This window comes from Colletotrichum aenigma (assembly GCF_013390185.1).
Source record: "Colletotrichum aenigma strain Cg56 chromosome Unknown KSG_Cg56_contig05, whole genome shotgun sequence".
Classification (NCBI taxonomy): domain Eukaryota; kingdom Fungi; phylum Ascomycota; class Sordariomycetes; order Glomerellales; family Glomerellaceae; genus Colletotrichum; species Colletotrichum aenigma.
The window spans coordinates 4,087,960-4,107,769 of NW_023500911.1; the positions used below are offsets into that span (position 1 = coordinate 4,087,960).

General features: G+C 51.9%; 4 protein-coding genes across 4 annotated transcripts; 3 read left to right on the forward strand and 1 right to left on the reverse strand.

Moving 5' to 3' along the window:
* Positions 1–4,449: 4,449 nt before the first annotated feature.
* Positions 4,450–5,562, forward strand: CGCA056_v008737 (Heterokaryon incompatibility protein 6, OR allele; the record flags this gene model as incomplete). Its single annotated transcript, XM_037323984.1, has 2 exons — positions 4,450–5,334; positions 5,395–5,562. The coding sequence occupies 2 exons, from the start codon at positions 4,450–4,452 to the stop codon at positions 5,560–5,562; spliced, it is 1,053 nt and encodes a 350-aa protein (XP_037177943.1).
* A 2,488-nt stretch (positions 5,563–8,050) lies between these two features.
* On the forward strand, positions 8,051–10,124 carry apdF-17 (Aspyridones efflux protein apdF; the record flags this gene model as incomplete). The annotated part of the gene is made up of 6 exons (XM_037323985.1): positions 8,051–8,081; positions 8,324–8,357; positions 8,407–8,818; positions 8,885–8,989; positions 9,043–9,411; positions 9,897–10,124. The coding sequence occupies 6 exons, from the start codon at positions 8,051–8,053 to the stop codon at positions 10,122–10,124; spliced, it is 1,179 nt and encodes a 392-aa protein (XP_037178209.1).
* A 392-nt stretch (positions 10,125–10,516) lies between these two features.
* Positions 10,517–11,311, reverse strand: rutB-1 (Peroxyureidoacrylate/ureidoacrylate amidohydrolase RutB; the record flags this gene model as incomplete). The annotated part of the gene is made up of 4 exons (XM_037323986.1): positions 10,517–10,649; positions 10,713–10,733; positions 10,784–10,872; positions 10,985–11,311. 4 exons carry the CDS (start codon positions 11,309–11,311, stop codon positions 10,517–10,519), a joined length of 570 nt encoding a protein of 189 aa, XP_037178188.1.
* A 5,354-nt stretch (positions 11,312–16,665) lies between these two features.
* On the forward strand, positions 16,666–17,909 carry ustQ-9 (Tyrosinase ustQ; the record flags this gene model as incomplete). Its single annotated transcript, XM_037323987.1, has 5 exons — positions 16,666–16,757; positions 16,823–16,985; positions 17,057–17,142; positions 17,198–17,528; positions 17,589–17,909. The coding sequence occupies 5 exons, from the start codon at positions 16,666–16,668 to the stop codon at positions 17,907–17,909; spliced, it is 993 nt and encodes a 330-aa protein (XP_037177479.1).
* Between the last annotated feature and the right edge of the window lie 1,901 nt (positions 17,910–19,810).

A 19,810-nucleotide genomic window follows, 5' to 3' on the forward strand; every position in this document is an offset into this window, starting at 1 on the left:
TTCTGGTCTAAGCTGATAGTATGGCACTCGAAAATTTCTCTGTAAGAGTAATAAGGTAGTCGACAAGGTGTGCCTCCAGGCGGCAAACTGCGAAGAAGAAAACTTAGAAGGGAAGAAAGCTGATAGCAGGATGGTCTCCAATGCACATCAAACAGCTGGCAAGTCGGGGGTGATGAGGTATGTAAGGTGTGTTTTGAGCCATAGTTGTTCACAATAAGTAACGAAATAAGTCCTAGATCTTCTACTACTGCTCTCAAGAGTTCGAGTCTCAAGGGGCTGAGGCTAATTAGTGGATGGAATGTGTCTACGGGATCATGGGAATTCTAGTAGTAATTCTGCTGCGCAGAGATTGAAACCGTTGCCCGTGACCGTCTGACATATCCAATCGTCTACTCTGTTTAGGCGCATCAAATGAATTTCTTCGGGAGCCACGACCTTCCTTCTCTTATTATTCGAGTTTTTGAATGAACTTTATCTACAGCAGTATTTCTATTGTCATAGCCGGAGACTTAGCATTCATTGCCACCTTCGAAAATCCGCTTAACACAAGTTTGGACGTGAAAACGCGCATGTCGTTAAGATCTTGCCCAGCTGCAATCCAGCGATCTACAATTCATTAAAATCGTATGATGCAGATGATTCGTGGGCTCTCGCAGCAAAGTCGCATTACATACCTAGTAGACATAATAGGTATATGAAATCAAACGGAACACGGTTGACTATGAACTGACTGGCAACCTGGACCCTCATCCATACCTAAGCAGGTTGGGTCCAAACGCTCACCTATAGCCTTGTTTCTCCTTCTCAGCAGACGGAAAATAGTTTGAATAACCTACCTCTACGCTTCGGTAGTAATGTGTTCGGTTGTTGAGCTGACTGTCACACAGCTCGCCACGCCGGACAAGCCCGGTGTTTCCACCGGTAACTCGGCAAACATACTTTCAAGTAGATTGCCTGTTTTATGTTTCCCGTCACCGAGTGGGACAGAAGACCCTTCTCGTGGGATTTTGTTGGCCTTACGTGCCGCCGAAGGCTACAAGGATCCGGTCCAAAATCTTGTGCGCGGATGTCGTGTTGTCAAGATCCACCAATCAACACCAGCTCCTTCCTGGCGGTGTTGGACAAAAGGGCGGAAGCACCCATGCAGTTAGTTGCGGGGACATTGGCCCCGTTTGGTTGCGTAGGGCATCAAGAGAACGCTGGTGACTTGTTTGAGCCTCAATAAAGTTCGCCGTGTACGATCGATGCCATTGGTTGAGATCAGGGCCAAGTCAAGAACCCGTCGGCTGCCCCAATTGTACGCTTTCTTGGATGATCCTCATTTTCATTTCTCCATCTCTTCTGGGCACGGTCACGGGTACCCTCGGAAAACCTCGCACACACCGAGTGACACCCAAGCTTGCGTTCAGGATATACAAGGCCTGAGTCATGCGGAGCGTTCCATAAAATGTTCTAGAACTGGGCTTGGCCAACGTACCGTCACTCGTATAAGTCAGGGCCTAGATACTCTTGGTATGGAGATATCGGGTACGCAGAGTCAGGTGCCCTTCACCTTGCCTATGTCAACAGAACCCTTCGAAGATCGTCAGCCTCCATACCGACATAATGAACTCTTGGAATGAGGCAGGGCAGGATATCCGACTCGCCAATAAATTCCAGACTCCAATATTCACTTGCAGGCCCGAAGTACCTCGTTAACAAACGTTCAGGGTGGTATCGTAGACATGATGTTTCCTATGATTGCTTGTTGCTGCTGTCGGAAGAATCATTGGAGGTGTAGCCATCTGGCCCCACACGACTTGACAACTCGATTCATAACAAAGCATTTCTGCGCTGCTTGTGGTAATGTCGGTGTCAATAGTGCTTGTCTTTTTGACACGAGCCATTCGCTGCCATTTCAGCCAGGGACCTTCATTTTTGAAGGTTCGACAGTAGTGATTGGTGTTTTTGGGCACCATTCATCCTTCGTAATTATTGTCTTGATCCTGAGGACGATGCTCTTCGACTCAGTCACTCATATGCCATCCCCCTTGCTGCATTCACTGTAGGGTTGAGTCAGGCCGCGGCCCACCAGCCACCCTGGGTTACAGCGTCGCATGACGTCACTGTTCGAAACGGCCGTTGAATTACTGGTGTTCTCGAATATCTTACGCAGATATTATATTGCACTCGTCCTCCGGGTTTCGATGTTTATGGAAGTCTTTTCTGATAGTTACATACCTACACACACGTCGGTAGACCATGGTCTTGGGAGATCGCTCTTGTTTGTCCCAAGAAGCAGCTGGTGACATTTCCGCACGACTTTAACTGGATTTCACCCTGCAGCTTTTGTGATTGCAATCCAAAGTTGATAGCCTGTTTCATGCACTTATTTACTCCGATATTTTCGCTACAATACGCAGGTCGGCGGTTGCTTTGATGGATACGTGTAAGTTTGAGGGATCTCTGTAGCATTTTCAGACCACGAATAGTCCCAAAGACTGCTTTTCCATGACTTCTTGGTTGAACGAGCGGTCTTTCTGTGATGTATGGGTGGCTGGTGCTGTTGATACATGCAAGAACCTGCTCGTCAAAGCGAAACTTTCTCGGTCCGACTGCCAGCCTACGTGGCCCTCGTCATCATGTCAAGTCGGTGTTCGCATACCAGCACAAGATCGGTCAGTTGCCCAGCAACAATAAGGAGTTCTAGCTCTGTGCTGGCAATGAGGAGACATCTCAACGTTGAAGAGTAAAGTACTCACTACCTGATGAAATTACGGGTCACGCGAACACTGTACTGGTTCACCGGGAGACTATGCTCATTCAGTGACGAGGATTAGGTATTCACCACCGAGCTTGATTCCTTCCTAATACTCTATAGTCTAAGCATCAGCATGCTGAACATGGGTTATCGGAAACTTGGCTTCACGCAATTTCTGATTGGATCGATCTTGGTTCACCGATACTTCGTACTCCTCCCACCAGTCTGGTGTACAGGCTGCTAAGGCTGAATCGACGAGGAAATGCGACTGCCAGGTCACGGGCAAGCGTGTCGGGCGGTGATTCGACGGTGAAGACGTCAGAGATATTGTAAAGCATCAAACGCAATCAAGATGCCATTGCATTGAATGATGACCGAGTTTGCTACATGTAGATGCTCAGTAATCAAGACATACCCAGGCCCTGTGTTCTCCATTCATTTGGGTTTCCAGCCTTATTTCGACATCAACATTCGGGAGACCGCTGCGCGGTCGGGAGCTTTATCATTGTTGAGATCTCTGCCTCGCTGCACCCTGGTGATCTACGAATGCAGCATGAGTGGGGCCACTCCGACGTATTGTGCCACATCCCCAGCCCATATGCCGAAGCGCTTTTCCGCTCCATGTACGTGTATGTGGCAGCAAATCCACTTACGACAAGTTGTTGGTCAGCTGAACTTCTGGAAGAGTAGCGGTATCTGGCAAACCCCTGTCTGCTTCTTCAGTCTTGGGCACCACCTCAAGCCTATTCAGGAAGGCCAAGGAATCCAATACCGAAAAAAACGACGCGTGCATACATACGCCGCGGCGGTCGCCCACCCAACCCAAGGATACCCAGCTATCCACACTAACGTTCCCAATCAAGATGCGGCCGTTTTGAAATCCACAGAAATTCGAGAATCCTCGGGAAAATTGCTCAAAGTGTTCTCACAGATACGTCAGGTCAGGGGGTTACAGATTAAGAGGGCAAGGTACGGTTAGGGCTAAGGATCACGGTGATTCTAGCCGCTTGTGATTCTGAGATGTACACGTGTTTGTGTTTTTTTGTTAGACATGGGGCCACCGAGTACCGAACAGGGGGACGCCGAATACCGCTACTCCTGATGGATCGTTGGCTGCAGCTCGTGACGGCCACGCGACCGAACCAGCCAGGCGCAGACCAATCAGTCAGACCACCGTTCGCGTTGTGGGGTTTGAAGCACCCCAGAGCCGTGTTGAAGAATCCAAACGAGAGGCTCCTTGTGCCATGGTGTCCTGGACTATTTATGCAGATGAGAAGTGGAGCCGAAAAGATTGCGAACCTCGCTCAGACTGTTGGGAGCCCACCAGGTGGACGATTGGTTATCAACGAGGGCGAAAGGGGGTTGTCTTGGGTCACGAACGCAGCACAAGCGCAGGAAATGAACAGGCCGGGCCTGGGATTATGAATCGCCAGGATTCTAGAAACGCTGCAGGACCGTTGAAGACGGGGCAGAAACACCAATCATGTCGCGCAATCAGTGGATACGGACGGCTTCTCCTTTGACCCCCTGTCATTCGAAAACTCAATTTCAAGCGAGGTTGGCAGCCGATGGCGCACCCCAGAACCCAATGGCCGACCAGCCGGGTCCGCTTTCGCTCATTCTTGGTATAAACGCCGGCACTTCGTTCTGGTGCTGCTTTTCAGGGGGATTTCTGCCTTCTTTGTCCGTCTTGTTGGAAAAGAAGGACCATGGGAATTCCGTACAGGCGTTTGGATTCGTCTAGGCGCGAGATTCGCCTGCTCGAGATCCAGGCGACGCACAATCCCAACGATCCGGTTCAGGCCCGTCTTGTCCATGTTCGTCTGACTGACGATTTGGAGTTTATCGCCCTCTCGTCGCTGTACGGCGACTCCACCGAGACAGACAAAATCTTCGTTGGCGGCCAGCCCGTCACCCTCACCGCCCATCTCACCCAGGCGCTCAAGAATGTGCGCACCGTACTCTACCCGACACTCACGCAGCGCTTCCAATGCACATCGCCGCGCCGGCCGCAGTCGGGCGCGCCGCGATGGCTGAGGCAGCTGTTCGGCCTGGGCTCGTCCTCCAAGGGGGCGGACGACGCGAACTGGGCGCTGCGCATCTGGTGCGACTTTCTGTGCGTGAACCCGCGCGACGAGTATGAGAAGTCGCGCGTCCACACGGACATGAAGACGATCTACAAGGCCGCGGCGTTGGTCGTCGGCTGGGTAGGTGAGGCGGTGGAGCACACAGACGCGGGTCTCGCGATGGTTGCAGAAATCGACGAAGTCATGCCGCGTACGTGGGGAGATCCGGGCGACGCGGAGAAGAACCCTCACAACTACTCGCCGCACCACGAATGGATCAAGAAGATTTCCTGGATCTGGACGCCGCCAACCGACGGTTCGGACCCGGACAAGGCGCCTCACTGGGTCGGCGCCACGGACTTTGTCCTCCGCCAGTATTTCCAGCGCCGCTGGATCCTCGAAGAAATTTCCTCAGCCCGTTTCCCGACATTTTTGGTCGGCGACATCATTGTCACGTGGAAGCAGATGCTTCGCCTGAACCGTCTGATTGACGAGTTCAGATACAAGCCATCCAACGTGTTCCCCCTGGTGAGTTTGCATCTCATTTACCCTGGCACAATAGCTGCGTTGTACTAACCTCTGCCCAAGGAACTGAGAGACAAGATGGCAGAGCTGCCTTTGGAGACCACGTACAAGCTGCTTGACGAGTACGACAAGCGCAAGACGTTGGAGGAATCCAAGATTCTTAAGGATTATGCCGAGAGCAGCAGAACGACCTCCTCATCGAGGTCTACGGATGACGGTCCCAAAAAATGATTTCACCGATTAAATGAGAAGTAAAAAGGCACAGGGAGGGGGGGTTCATGCAGCATCCAACACGTCTTATGTGTCCGCGTACTTCATCTGATGGTCACTGGCAGGGGTTAAAAATGGCTCAGACTTTGTTTGTGTTGGATGTGGGAGGGTTCCGCCCGCGGGTGGTGTTGACAGCTGGAGGGTGCACAACCTACTGTCTGAGCCATATGGCATTTTTGTGTTTAAATTCGTTTTTGTTACTTTGACTAGGTTAGATATCCATTTCTTTCTGATCGGTGTGACCCAGGTCTGCATATGTCCCTCATCGAAATGTGCTGGTGATTTGTGGCAACGCTAGATCGTCCCTCATTGCGACCGGCGAAGGATTTAGAAATTATTCGGCTTGTTCAAAAGAATGTTTCAATTCATATTTGTTTGCAATAAATATTGCATGCAGCAGCTTCCTTGCTCATAGAGAGTTCATCCCATCTTCAATTCTTATGAACCTTCTCACCATCCGCAACCAGTTTGATGACAAATTTGGGACAGACTCACGTGACTGCTTTTGTTCAAACTAATCAGCTTCCGTCATTTTTTTTTCGAAATCTCGGCGCGGCGCTCCTCAAGATTGAAGATCATTGTCACCGCGAAGCCAACATCAGCACACTCATACACTTATGAGACTGATTTCTCGTCAGGATGCCTCCCCCGCGAGAAGCAAGTAGCCCACGACGAAGCGGACGACCTGCGAAACGGGCTCGGACGCATCAAGCTGCCCCGACGCGCAGTCAGCGCTCTCTATCGCCATCGGGCCCCCCGCCTAGTCTAGGGATGTATGTTGAAGCTGCAAATACAATCACTGTAGCAGAAATGTTAGATACACGGCTTCTATCGCCTTTGGCGCGTTACAAAGCCTGGAAAAGTGCGTTTGGGAATCTAGTCTGCAGCGCTGAGCACTTTGACTGACTGCACCAAGAATCTGGGGGTCAGCATGATGATTTTTGTTTCGTATGCCGGGAGCCTGATAATCTGGTTCCCTGCGACACGTGCCGAAGGTCGTATCACGATGCACATAAACCCCCAAGGAGCTCTCAAGCGCTTCACGGAGACGACAGGCTTTGGTATTGTCCCGTGTGCGTTGATCGTGATTGGCATAGGAACCCTCCCATTATAACTCCCCCAAGCTCTCCTCGGCGCATAGAAGTCCCTCAAGTAGCTGAAGGTGTCTCAGAAGCGACACAGCATTCGACAAGTCTAGATCCAAGTCCCGCGCTCCCAGAACCATCCGTCATGCCAGCCAGACTGGTATCGGCAGAGCTATCCGAAACCAGAGCGGCTCGATCACGGAATCCACCAGTCAGGAAATCACGCTTCACTACCTTGCCTGCAGAAGTCGACTCTGCAATAGCGGTCGTCTACCGTGAGCTCGAAAGCGTGCCCATTCTACAGACCAAGGTTTCTGAGCTGGAGGCGGAGACGAAGCGGTTGCAGCAGGTGATCAGCATGCAGCGAAATGAGATGACCATGATGCAGACCGCAGTGAATAAGACCGCAAACCTGCAGGCTGAGGTGCAGAGGCTGAGGGCAGAGGCTGCGGAGAGGGAGGCGGAGCAGAGTGAGAAGGGGGAACTGGAGCGCAAGAATCGGGGACTTGAGTCGCAACTAGGGAGAGCCAAGGAGGAGCTAGAGAAGCGGAATAGAACGTTGCAGGAGTGGAAACGGAAGCTGTCTAGCTTGATAGGGGAGTAGGCCCCATGGCTCGAGACGAAGTAATGAAATCGTCTGTGAAAGGCTCAGCCAAACATCAGACTGTTTCTTTCTGTACCCGTCACAAAATGCTCCGAGTGTCTCAGGTGTACGAAGATTCTGCTGCAGGACATCGGAAGAGTCCTCGTCATGCCAAGGTGGTTGCTGACCAATTTGAAAGAGGGGTAACTCCACTTGCTCGTCGACTTCGTCCTACGTACCCAGGAAGGGCGCATTTGCTTGACCGAGATTGCTGACCAATTTGACCATGCAATGACAATTGGCACGCAGTTGCTGACCAGACCGGGTTGATCGCGCTTTTCCCGAGGAATACTGCCGGCAAATTACAATGAGAAAGACGAGTGATGTGCAAAGAACGAGTACCCGACGTCGGCAAGCTTAGATATGTCGCCGAGAGTCTGACTCTGTCTTTGGGCCATCCCAGGGGCCATGCAGTAGCCCTGCTCCTCTATTGCCTTATCACTTCCAGTTGATCTATACATCTTAAACACACGCTTCAGCAGGGACTTTCTGATCCAATGTCTTCGTTGGGAACATAGTTGGCTTTTCACCTAAGACAAGATAAGTACGCAACTCCAGGCCCCCTATTGCCTTCACCACCGTTAGTTCATGGCACTCATCAACTTTCGGCAGCCATCAAGCAAAATCCAACACCGAGAAGCAGCAGTACGAAAGCTGAATTCCCGAGACGTTCTTGATCTCCCTTATGATCGAATCGATGGGGCAGAAAAACGAACCAACGATGTCGGACAAGCTGGGAAGCGAAGATCTCAGTACATCACGGCCCCGTCTGACCTGATGAATGAGGAGCCCGCCCAACAACGCGGCACTTCCGAAGAAGTTGTGATACCGATAAACTCTAGACAGACCAGTCTACCGAACCGAGTGTTGAGTCACATCACAACTTCTTCAAACACTACGCCAGGGCCGCCTCCTGACGGGGGTCGCTGGGCGTGGCTTTGCGGTGGGGATTTCCGACAGCTGCATAAACAACAAGCGCTGACCTATGATGTAGTACTTGGGACGCACTTGGTGGTGATGAACACCTGGTAAATTCAATTGATCCATCTTGTAGCCCAAGGAAGCTAACAATTGTAGGGGAGTTATCAACTCCTTTGGCGTCTTTCAAAGCCACTACGCTCAGACGCTGCCACGACCTCCTTCTGATAATTCTTGGATTGGATCAATCCAGATTTTCCTTCTTTTCTTCATCGGTACCTTCACGGGACGTCTCACTGACGCCGGACTCTTTCGCCCAGTTGCCCTTGTAGGCTCTATCTTGGTTGTTCTTGGCAGCATAGCCACTTCATTTTCGACCCAATACTGGCAAATATTCTTATTTCAGGGAGTATACGTCGGGCTTGGGAACGGCTGTCTCTTCTGCCCGACCATCGCTCTCGTCTCAACCTACTTTCAGAAAAGACGATCCTTAGCCATCGGCTTCACGGCGTGCGGTAGCACGACAGGAGGTGTTCTCTATCCTGCTATCGTGCGCCAGCTGCTCCCACTTGTAGGGTTTGGCTGGACGATGAGAGCAATTGGACTTGTACAGCTCGTGGCTCTGACCATCGCGTAGCTATCCTTGAGACCCCGTCTTCCGCCTCGCACAACGGGGCAACTAGTTGAGTGGGGAGCGTTCAAGGAATTGGAGTGCACCTTCTATGGTATAGGAATGTTTCTGGTACATGGACCTGCTGCGAAAGTCCCCGAAACCTTGCTAACGCATAGTCTCAGTGCTTTTGGGGATCTTACTTTGTCTTCTTCTTCACTGCCGCCTACGGCAGAGATATCCGGGGTATGTCTTACACATCGTCGCTGGATGTCCTGATGATTATGAGCGGCGTTGGGATCGTCGGCCGGATTTTACCAAGCTATCTGGCCGACCACATCGGAGCCCTGACAGTGCTCGTACCGACAGCCGGCGCTGGTGGTCTCATCATGTTCACTTGGCTTGCAGCGGACACAAAGAGTGCCTTCTACGCATGGGCTGCGATAAGCGGGATCATCTTGGGAGGTATCCAGGCGGTGTTTCCTTCCGCACTGGCCTCTTTGACAGCCGATCCTAGCAAACAGGACACAAGAATCGGCATGATGTTTACGATAGTCAGTTTCTCGGTCTTGTCAGGGCCTCCAATTGGGGGCGCGCTTGTGTCTGCATTGGGTGGACAGTACCTGGGAGGACAGGTATTTTCTGGGTGCTGTCTGACTCCAGGCACGGTCTTCATGTTTGCGGCCAGGGAAGCTAAGAGAAGGAGCAAGGGCGGGCAATTTTGGATGAAGGTGTGAGAAGTTGCCATGATATAGACCATATCCAAACATGCAGCAAGGCTCTCGCCATTCAACTGTGTACATGGCCCCTTGAGCCGCATCGTAATCATGGGAAGGCGAACGCTCTACGAACTATGACGTTTTGCTTCGTTTCTTTCATGTGCCCTGCAGATGTTAACATTGCTTCGGATGATACCAAAGTTAATACTCCTCACGTTTTCCATCTAATAGCATCACTTTGTTCAGCGCTTTCGGCGGCAGGCAAAATTCTCCACGGAGAGGATTGCCCTCGGGACGAGCTGGCTTGCTGACAAATTTAGCAAGCTGATATCATGCAATTACATGCACCTACCCCGCTCGTGCGGACTACTCCGTCAACTTCACCGCTGGATCAGTCCGTTCTCAACCTACAAATCCAGTACTGCATCAGAAAGATTACTGATCCCGAGGCTCGACATTTTTTGGGGTGGAAATTAGAAGAAATGTTCACCGGCATCCAAACCACTCGCTCAGCCGGTTTGGTGACGACAAGTCGAACAGCGCAATAAGAGAACATGATTAGCATTTGATATGCGATGAAAAGGGGTGTATGTCCGATGATCGGTGAACCGCTTGATTTTCCCTGGCGTATTCTTGGGTAAATTTCAGTGAGTTATTTCCTCTGGATCAAGGTCTCTCCCGACCGGCTTGAGTTCCTCGTGCACTGGGGCATCTGCTTGCTGACCAATTTGGAGTTGGAGGGCGGGGAGACTGCCGCCAACGCAGAGGATGCTGACAAATTTGGTCACACCGTGGAGCGTCTACGACCCATATTCGAAAACTACACAGGGGAGGTTACGGCGCATCTACACAGTACATGCTTATTCAAGGCCAACGTTGCTCTTGGTTCATCAACTGGCATAACGGCGGAGTATCCTCTCCGCTGTTCGATGTAGGCGGCCTAAATGACGCTTTTGACCGCTTGTTTCTGAACCCATTCTCCCGTTTTCAAGACCTGCTGGGCGAACAGGGGCCAGATCAGCTCCGTCGCGGCGTCTGTCAACTCCTTGGACCATCCGGCCGTAGCATCTTTCCTGCGGAAACATTAGTCTTTCCGTGCTCCGCTCATGCATGATTTGACATTCAAGAATACTTACAATAGAGTGACGTGATACCCCCTTGGCTTGTTAGCTTGATTTAGTACGACGGACGGGAAAGCGGGGCTCACAATTCAAAGGCATGACGCGCGGAGGCCTCCAGGCAGGTGTTTGCCGTCAGGCCCGCGAAAACCAGATGGGTGATCTCGCGTTGGCGGAGCTGAAAGTCTAGATCAGTGTTCGCGAAAGAGCTTCATGAGGTTTCTCGTTAGACGCTTGATACATGTGCGATGGATAGGAAGACCTTACTCGCTATTCCAATGCCGACTAACAACGACATCGCCCTCGGACGGATCCGGCTCAAGGCCCTGAAGGATCTCGGCGCCCCATGATCCTTCCTTGAAAACTTGCGAGTTCTTCTGTTTAAGATTATTTGGTGTCATGTGTTTCCATCCAAGAAAGGTGTGCTCGTTGCACTGTTGATGCATGCTGTAGTAGATCGGAATGCCCTTCGAGCGAGCAGCGGCGACGGCGGACCTAATGTTCTCAACCGTGCCCTTCTCTTGGAGGTCTAGGAGATGGGGCGTGAGAGCGCCTTCGGGGTGAAGAAAGTCATTGTAGGGGTCAACGAGAACGAGAGCAGTGCGGGTGGAAGACATCTTGTTTTCTTCTCAGTGAGTGCAAAAGACAATTGTAAATTGTTGCGTGAAAAGCTATTGCTTTGTCTGTTGTGTTGCGGAGAGCTCAAGCTCTAATCCTCCTCGAGCTTTTATACTCAAGGCATCGTTCTTGGCTCCCCTCCTTGACCAATTTGTCATCCAGATACCCACGTCTCTATCTGCCATCCAGTCTCTAGTTATGCGATGGAGTGCTTAGTAGATGTTGGTGACTTCCTCGGCAGACACCCACTGGATTGGCCAAATATGTCATCAAAGCCTCATGACTTAGCCCCAGGCGACACCCACTATCGATAAATGCATGATGTAAAATCCGACACATTTATGCATATTCGCTTTGATGAGCAATGCTGATTCCTTCAGAGAAGATGACTTCTTTCAATCTGTCAAAAATTGGCAATCTAGACAGAGGTACGGCTTTGAAGAGCCCCCCTTCATCCCTCCCATCTTTGCCTCATTACCTCGGCACGCCCCTTCTACTGCATGGTATGTACTAAGGAGAATCAAGTCAAATACCTAGCGGTGAGGACGTGAGACGATTTAGATCACGTGACTACTTCCCCGGCCCCCTGGATGTCAGAGGCGACGATGCCCCTGAGGCCCACATGATGGCCTGAACCCTTGTCTTGGCTTGACCCAAATGACGCGTTCAACCTCGCCGCCGTCTAAATGACACCTTTTGACTTCAAGGTCGACTAGTCTCATCTGGCTCAGCAATTCCTTCATTTTCAACTCACACAACTCAATGAACTGCGCATATATTCAGTCCTGGATGACTCTTGCCCTACAAAAGTTCCAAAATGTCTGCGTTCAAATTCGACATCCCTGAGTGGATCGACGGGATAGATGCAGAAGAGGGATACGAAGCAAGGGTGGAAGGGCCTGATGACGATTTCCCACAAGGCAGAATCCCCAAGTCAAAGTTGGGTACCAAGAGATGGACTCAGCGGGAAATTGCCGAACGCGGGAAGCAGCTTTGCGACCTCGACCTAAACGCCTTCGAAAACTCCGATCTTGGCACACTTCATGAGCACCTGGCGGATCTGGACGAAGTACTCCGTCACCTTCATGACGACTGGCCGATCAAACGATACCATGTAGGCGACCAAGTCATTAGGGCGCGTGTCCTTTCGTTCGAGCAAGTGGCAGCCCGACAACCTCAAGTGTTTCTCTCTACAAGAATGCTCCAACGCCACGACTACATCCGTTCCATAATCAATAGACGTCCGCTTGATCGGAAGCTGAGCATGAACGATCTCCCGACCGAGATCGTCGAAAGAATCATTGATCACTGCGAAGATCATTCCAACATCGTGGATCATCCAAACTACATCGTCACCGATTACATAGTGGACGAGAAAGAACTCAACACGATGAAGGCACTCCGTCTGACTTGCCACAAGCTGAACGAATTATCTACACGGCGTTTGATACCGTCCATGACGATCAGCCCCACAATAGAGTCCCTCACGCGCCTGGAGGAGGTATCAAGACACGAAATTTTCAGCAAAAGCGTAAAACGCGTCCAGCTTGTCATGGGCCACTATTCTCAAATCCACGCGGAAGATCCCGTAATGTTTGCTAATTATGCACTCACGACGCTGTTCTGGGGAATATCTGCAAGAGAACCGGAGGGTCTCGGAATTACACCTGTTGTAGACATCCTCTCCGCACAAGAAAACGACAGACTTTTGAGTCTGTTTGATAGGATACACAAGATCATCAGCACCCCCGAAGTCGGAGAATTTGCCTTGAGGGAACAGCCAACCCGAGCTGCAGCCGCTGAAATGAGGCGCGAAACAGTGCTGTGGGAGGCATACAGCTTCTACAGGCTGAAATATCAGGAGTATCAAGGGCTCATGAATGGGGACCACTTCGTTCGACGAGTCGCGGAAGCATTCGCACGCCTACCGAAAGCACTTCGATTGGACGTATACGACTACAATCACGAGGCCAATGACTGGAGGGACAAGTATGTTGATTCAGGCGAAGCAATGAGTTACCAGTCCCTACTGGAACTTCTCACGACTCCCATGGAATGGGACCGCTTGGCGGGAACTCTTTCAAGGCCCAATCCATCTGTGGACGCTCTCGGAAAGCTTCTCTCAGCACTGGGAAAGCTAGGTGTCCATTTAAAGGTCTTGTATATGGACATCACACCCCCCAACGACTTTAAGGGGCTTTTCCCGGAAGAACCAGAAGCTAGAGAGCACACGAGAGAGCTGATGAGAGACCTTGAGTTTCTCCGCCTGTGGACCCTACCTCGGCGGCCGATGTTCGCGTTGGAAGATGTTGACAGCGGCAGTCTCCATATGTGGCCGGTCCGTTCAGATGCCATGGTCGAATCTTTGGACGGATTCCTGGGCATTTTGCTGAGTTCCAAGAAGCTAGAGTGGCTGCAGCTGGCCTTTGAAAGTCTTGCATTTGAAGCTAGAATGAGGGGCGCCGAGTACTATGTCTTACCAGCTGTGATGAAGTGCCGCGAAGTATGTCGCCCCTGGCGGATGGATCTCCAGGATATAGGTCTAGACCCTGGCAAGATGGATACTTTCCTCGGAAACACACCGTTCGTCCTGGCGCTGCAGCGTCCTCATATGTGCCGTGGGACGTGGATGGAGGCGTTGAGCATCATGCGGCAAAAGTCCAATCCGGACGACGTAAAGGAGATGCGGCCTCCTTTGGGCTTGCCACCAGACAACTATAAAGTCAAAGGACTGCTAGTGCGCCTTTTCATCTTTCCAAATGGAGCTGAGTGCAATGTCATAAGCACGGAGATGGGAGAGTATGAGAAGGTTTTTGGGGCCGCGGGACCGGATCGACGAGGTGAAGATGGCCAAGCCATGGACTACATGCACCACAAACGAGACGACAACCCTTTGAGCGGGTACAGCTGAGAAACAAGTGGCTCTTGAAGAACTCATTCATACGTAGGTTAGACAGTCGCTCTCGTTCTGTTTTATATACCTTGCTCAACGCGCCGTCTGTTTTCGCTATAATGGTCGCGACTGTATTGCGTGATGCAGGCTAATCTATGACCCGCTGTCGGCTAAGACATCACCCGCTCTCTAACCAGTCAAGGAGCTTGGCTTTCCACACTCCTTGATGTGATGTGACCCGCAGTGATGTGTCAGCTGAGATTCAGGATCGAGTAATCCGTTTAATGATTACTGATGATTTAGCTGGCTTATCATTCGCCAAGTCCTATGCGGCAAACCGAATCCGAGATATCCGCAATCCTCCACCCATCTTCAATACGTGGCTACGGGAAATTGTATCTTGGCAATTACAACCCTATTTATGACATGGGCGATCGGTACGAAAGTCCGCACACTAGTCGTGAATCGTGCGGACATTCAGGTATCGAGCAGAAGCCTGGACGTTTCTACATGAAAATTGCCACGCTCTGTACTAGGTTTTCGAATTATAAGTTTTCATTCAACACGAATAAGCAGCTCGCCCTGAACAGTGGTCCAAAATCGAATCTGTAGAATGTAGATTCAGTGGTTTGCTTATCTGCTGAAAATGATAATGCCGAAATGCTAGTTCTAGCCCGGGATCAGAACCCAATTCGATAGGCAGGGTTTATAAAGCCTAATGTAGCAGTCTTCCTCGCCCATAGACTCGTCAGGGAGGCACTGCCGTTCAACATCGACCGCGGTTGATTTCAAGATTGGTCATCATGGAAATGGAGCCATTTCCAGAAGCGTAAGAATTGTCCAAATGGGTAGTTTGAAGGACCAAAAGTCCTCACATTGTTCTCTCGCCACTTCTACAACACTGGAGCTCATCGGCACCAGCTGGATTGTGACGGTTGGAGACCTCACACACCCAAGGCTGAGCTCAATACAGACTGCGTTTTAGCTCCTTAGACCTGTAGATTAAAATGATGACGGATGTAGAAATGCATGGAGTTACAACGGCGCGGCTGTGCAGGGGTCAAATACGATATCTCGACCTTACCTCCAACGAATCAGATCCCACCTAATTGCCAAGTAGTAAAATTATCAACTACCTGGGGTAGATCACACGGAAGAAGCCATCCTAATACGCGGAAACTCCGCCGCGGCCGCAAGGCCTAGACGCGATGCTTGCCTGCCGAGACAGCCGTTCAGGGGCGAACCCCCTGCATCCAGAACCACCTGTAGGTTCTTGAGTCGTAGTTCGGCGGACAATCGAGTTTTCCAATATCACAACCGCGATGAGCCGCACGCTTTGGCAAAAGGCGTCATAGCATCCCACCGGCCCTACACCATGGCGAATTCGCTATGGGCCAGACCGGAGGCCGCGCAGCTCCGATTCTGTCACGATGCACGAAAAGAAGCTGAAGATGGAAGTTTTGTGTCTTGCCGAAGAGGATCCCTTGATAATGCAGGCATCGTTACCCGCAAGTTCGACCTGATATCAGGTATTCCTATGATGGGCTTGAGTTTCTGTCTCATGGACCTCCCTGCTTCCCTCGATGGGGCAAGGAGGGAGGGGCCGGGGCGGGGCGGAGCGGGGAAGACGGCTGTCCTGAGAGCTCCCGCATGAGAACTTCTTGTTAAGGATTAGGTCTATCTGCGGGTCATTTCGTGCACTTTCCGCGTAAAATCCAGTATCCATGGCGTAGGTAACCCTAGTCAACGCCTCTCGGCATGTCTTCCGTGGCACATAGTAAGTCTGCAGCCTTGCTCTACTTGGTCTGAAAGGATTCTTCAATCTTGGCCAAGGAGAGAGCTACTGGTGACCAGGAAGCTTGGGGTTGCAAGCCAGAGTTTTCAGGCCAATCAATACCCAGTAGCAAATGGAAAGAAGCGAATCATCCTGGTCACTGGCGCATGTCATCTGTCTCGGTCACTACCGCTCTAGTACGCTGAGGCATGGGACAGCAGCTAAATTTAAGCATACGCACCATGTTTCTCTCGGGATGGGGCTTCATGCAACAAGGTTGTATACATGCGGGCAGCTAAGACCGCGGAGCCTCACAGTCCAGGTGATATTTGACAGGTGCATCGGATGAACCGCCGCGTCTAGTGTAGACGCCGATGTCAGCGGCACACGATCGGTCTTCGCCGGCTTGGCTTGCCGCGTAATCTAGAGAATGCTACTCGAACAGATTCATGAAAGGTAGTGTCTCTGGAGATGTTCTGTATCGTGTATGGACTCATGCTCCGGGTAGAAAGAAGATAAATATCTTGCTGACTTCCGGTCTAGAGTTGATTTCGGCAAGCACAGCTTCTCTACCTTCGCTCATCACCACATTCTTTTACTGTCTAACTCCAGTCATTCTTGCACAACACTCCTTTACCTACTCACTCAATCACTACCTCGTTTACTTGACGCCAAAAACCGTAATCATGAACAAGTTCTTGACCAAAGCGATCATCGCCCTCGCTGCATCTGAGGCAGTGCGCGCAGCATGCACGAACCCGTCTGTCCGAAAGTCTTGGTATGTCTACTTCTGAACCAACATGTTGGAGAAGTGGAATATGGCTTACAGGGGGAAATATCCAGGTCCGCCTTGACTGATGGCGAGAAGACTTCGTACATCAGTTCGACCCTTTGCTTGATGGATGCGGCCCAGGCCCCTGCCAAGACCGGGTACGCGGGCTCCACGACTGTCTGGGAGGAGCTCCAAGCTGCCCATGTGTCTCAGGCCCAGTTCATCCACTCTGTCGTAAGTCTAACGCATCGATCAAATTGTATCAAATCAATAAAGCCGGTCACTAATACAGAGTCCGTCTTCAGGGGGCGTTCCTGCCGTGGCACCGTTGGTACATGACTGTTCAGGAGACCCTTCTCCGCAATGAGTGTGGCTACACTGGACCGATGCCGTAAGTCATGCTCTACACCAAAAACCTTCGACATCTGGTTGCTAACCAAGAGAAGGTACTGGGACGAGCAAGCGGAACAGGCCGAAGGCCCGCTGGAGAGCGCCAGCATTCTGAACGGTAGCGCCACAGCTGGCTTCGGTTCTACCACTCTCGACGAGAACGGCTGCGTCACTGACGGTCCCTACACTAACGTCAGACTGACGCTCGATACAGAGCTCAACCGCGTGGAGCCCGTGTGCCTGAGCCGCCTTTTCAAACAGAACCAGTACGAGCAGACGGCCCAGAAGATCATCGACGCTTGCTTGGCCTTGGACAACTACGTGGACTTCAACAACTGCCTGGGTGCCTCCCCTCACACTGGCGGACACTATGCCATCGGTGGCACCGTAAGTGAACTCCCTGCTCATGAGTTTATCCGCCGCTTGTGCTGATGTTGCTCTCCACAGATGGATGACCCCTCCCTTTCCCCTGGAGACCCGCTGTTCTTCCTCCACCACACCAACCTGGACCGCATCTGGTGGCAGTGGCAGGCTCAGAACGAGTCGCGCTTGACCGACATTGGTGGCAACAACGTCGCTGAGGGATTCTTCTGGTCCAGCGTCCAGCCTTCTTCTCTCGGCGTCAATGCTTTCCTGCCCTACTTCAACGACAACGGCAACACCACCACGCTTGACCACATCTTGTGGATGGCGGGCATCGCTGAGAACATCACTATCGCTGAGGTCATGGATGTCAACAGCGACGCCATCTGCATCGAGTACCAGTAACAGGTCATTTGAACATTGAACCCACTTGGCAATACTTCATACCGAAACCAGCTCGGTCCCTCTTGGGTTGGAAGTCTGGATTCAGCGCATACAAAAGAAGAAGGGCGGCACATGTACTTAGCCTAGTCTGTACTTCCTAACCCCTTTATCATGATCTCGCGTTCGTGCCATTTTCGTGCTATCGCCAAACACTATTAGTGACGCGGCGTGATCCTGAACTCAATCTCCAACAGCTCAAGCCCGACACTTTCAACTGTATTTCCTCGTGCTACTATGGACCTCCATGTTCTGCTGCCTTGCGTTAAGTAAACAGCATGGCTATACCGATGGTAATTGAATCTTTTTTGCATGTAAATTAATGCGGCCCATAAAATTGGCTAACGACGATAAACGGTATACAACATCGCATCAGATATAACTTTCCAAAGTCTCATCATGAGGTTGAGGATATAGTAAGGACGCGTTGAAATGAGCTCATTACTCTCTAGATGTTTTCAATCTACCTTTAACAGACGTATATCCATCCATTCACGCCAACCAAAACAAACATTTCCCAAAAGCAAATTACCCTATTTTCCTTCTCCCTCTATAGCAGCGTCCACAACCTTGGCCGCCAGCGCATTGATACTCGTCCGCGGATCCAGCAGGTCAACCATACTGATTTCAGACCCAAGCGCAATATGGAACCAGTTGCGCAACTCGGCCGCAATCAGACTATCAACGCCATGTTCAGACACGGCGCGGGACCCGTTAATTGCCGATTCGTCCAACAGCAGCATCGTTGCCACCGTGCCCGAGATGCTCGCCGTCACGAACTCAAGCGCCTTCTCACGCAGCTCGCCGCGTTCCGTTGTCCCGGGTGCCGCCGCCACCGTAGCTCCCACGGCCTCGTCAAACTTCCGCCGCGTCTGTGCCGTCGCCGACCGGCCGTCCTCGGCATTACCAGCCGATCCACCCGCCGTCTTGTCCCGTTCATGGCGCAGGGCATCGTAGAAACCACGCATAACATGGGACACGCGCCCATCGCCCCACCAACGCGGTGGCGCTGCGCTGCGAATTCCCGCTTCCACATCTTGCTGCTCCTTCGCCGCCATATGCGCCGGGTCCATGTATGTCACATACGTAGCGGCAGTCAGGGGATCGGAGGCCACATCCTCATGAGGCAGAAAGGCCGGCTCCAGCAGGCGGAGGAAGTGGCTCTCGGGCATGGTGAGGACTTTGTTCCGCGCCATGAGTTCCAATGTGGTGTTGTCGGTGCTGAGGTGGCCGACGTCGTTGACGAGACCGAACTGAGCGGCGGTGGCGGGCAGACCGAGCCGGCGACGGTAGCGCGCGAACTGGTCTTGAAAGTTGTTGGAGGCTGTGTATGCGGACTGGGTTGCGAAGCTGAGGACGGAGAGGATGGAGGTGGTCATGACGAAGAAATCGAGCGGGAGGGTCTTGGTGGCTTCATGTAGGTTGCGGGTGCCGAGGACCTTGGCTGCAAGGCCGTCGCGCCAGCCATCGAGAGATAGCCGCTCGAAAGAGATGTCCTGGTAAGACACGGCGCAGTGGACGATGCCCTTCAGAGGTCGCTCGGCGCGTGTCTTCTCAACAGCATCCGTCACCTGCTCCGGACGGCTGAGGTCACACGCAAGCGGCCGGATGCGTACGCCGCGTTGTGCCAGGGAGTCGATGAGCGTCTTTGCCTCAGGAACGGCAGCTCCTCGACGGGAGAGGACTACCATGTCTCGTGCACCGCGGTCCGCCATCCACCGAATGATAGATCGTCCGAGACCGCTTAGCCCGCCGGTGATGACATAGGAAGCTTCAGGATCGAAGCTGACGCTGGGGTATGCCGGCACCATACGAACGGGGGCCGTGGGGTTCTGGAACGTCAACACCATTTGCCAGTGTGCGTG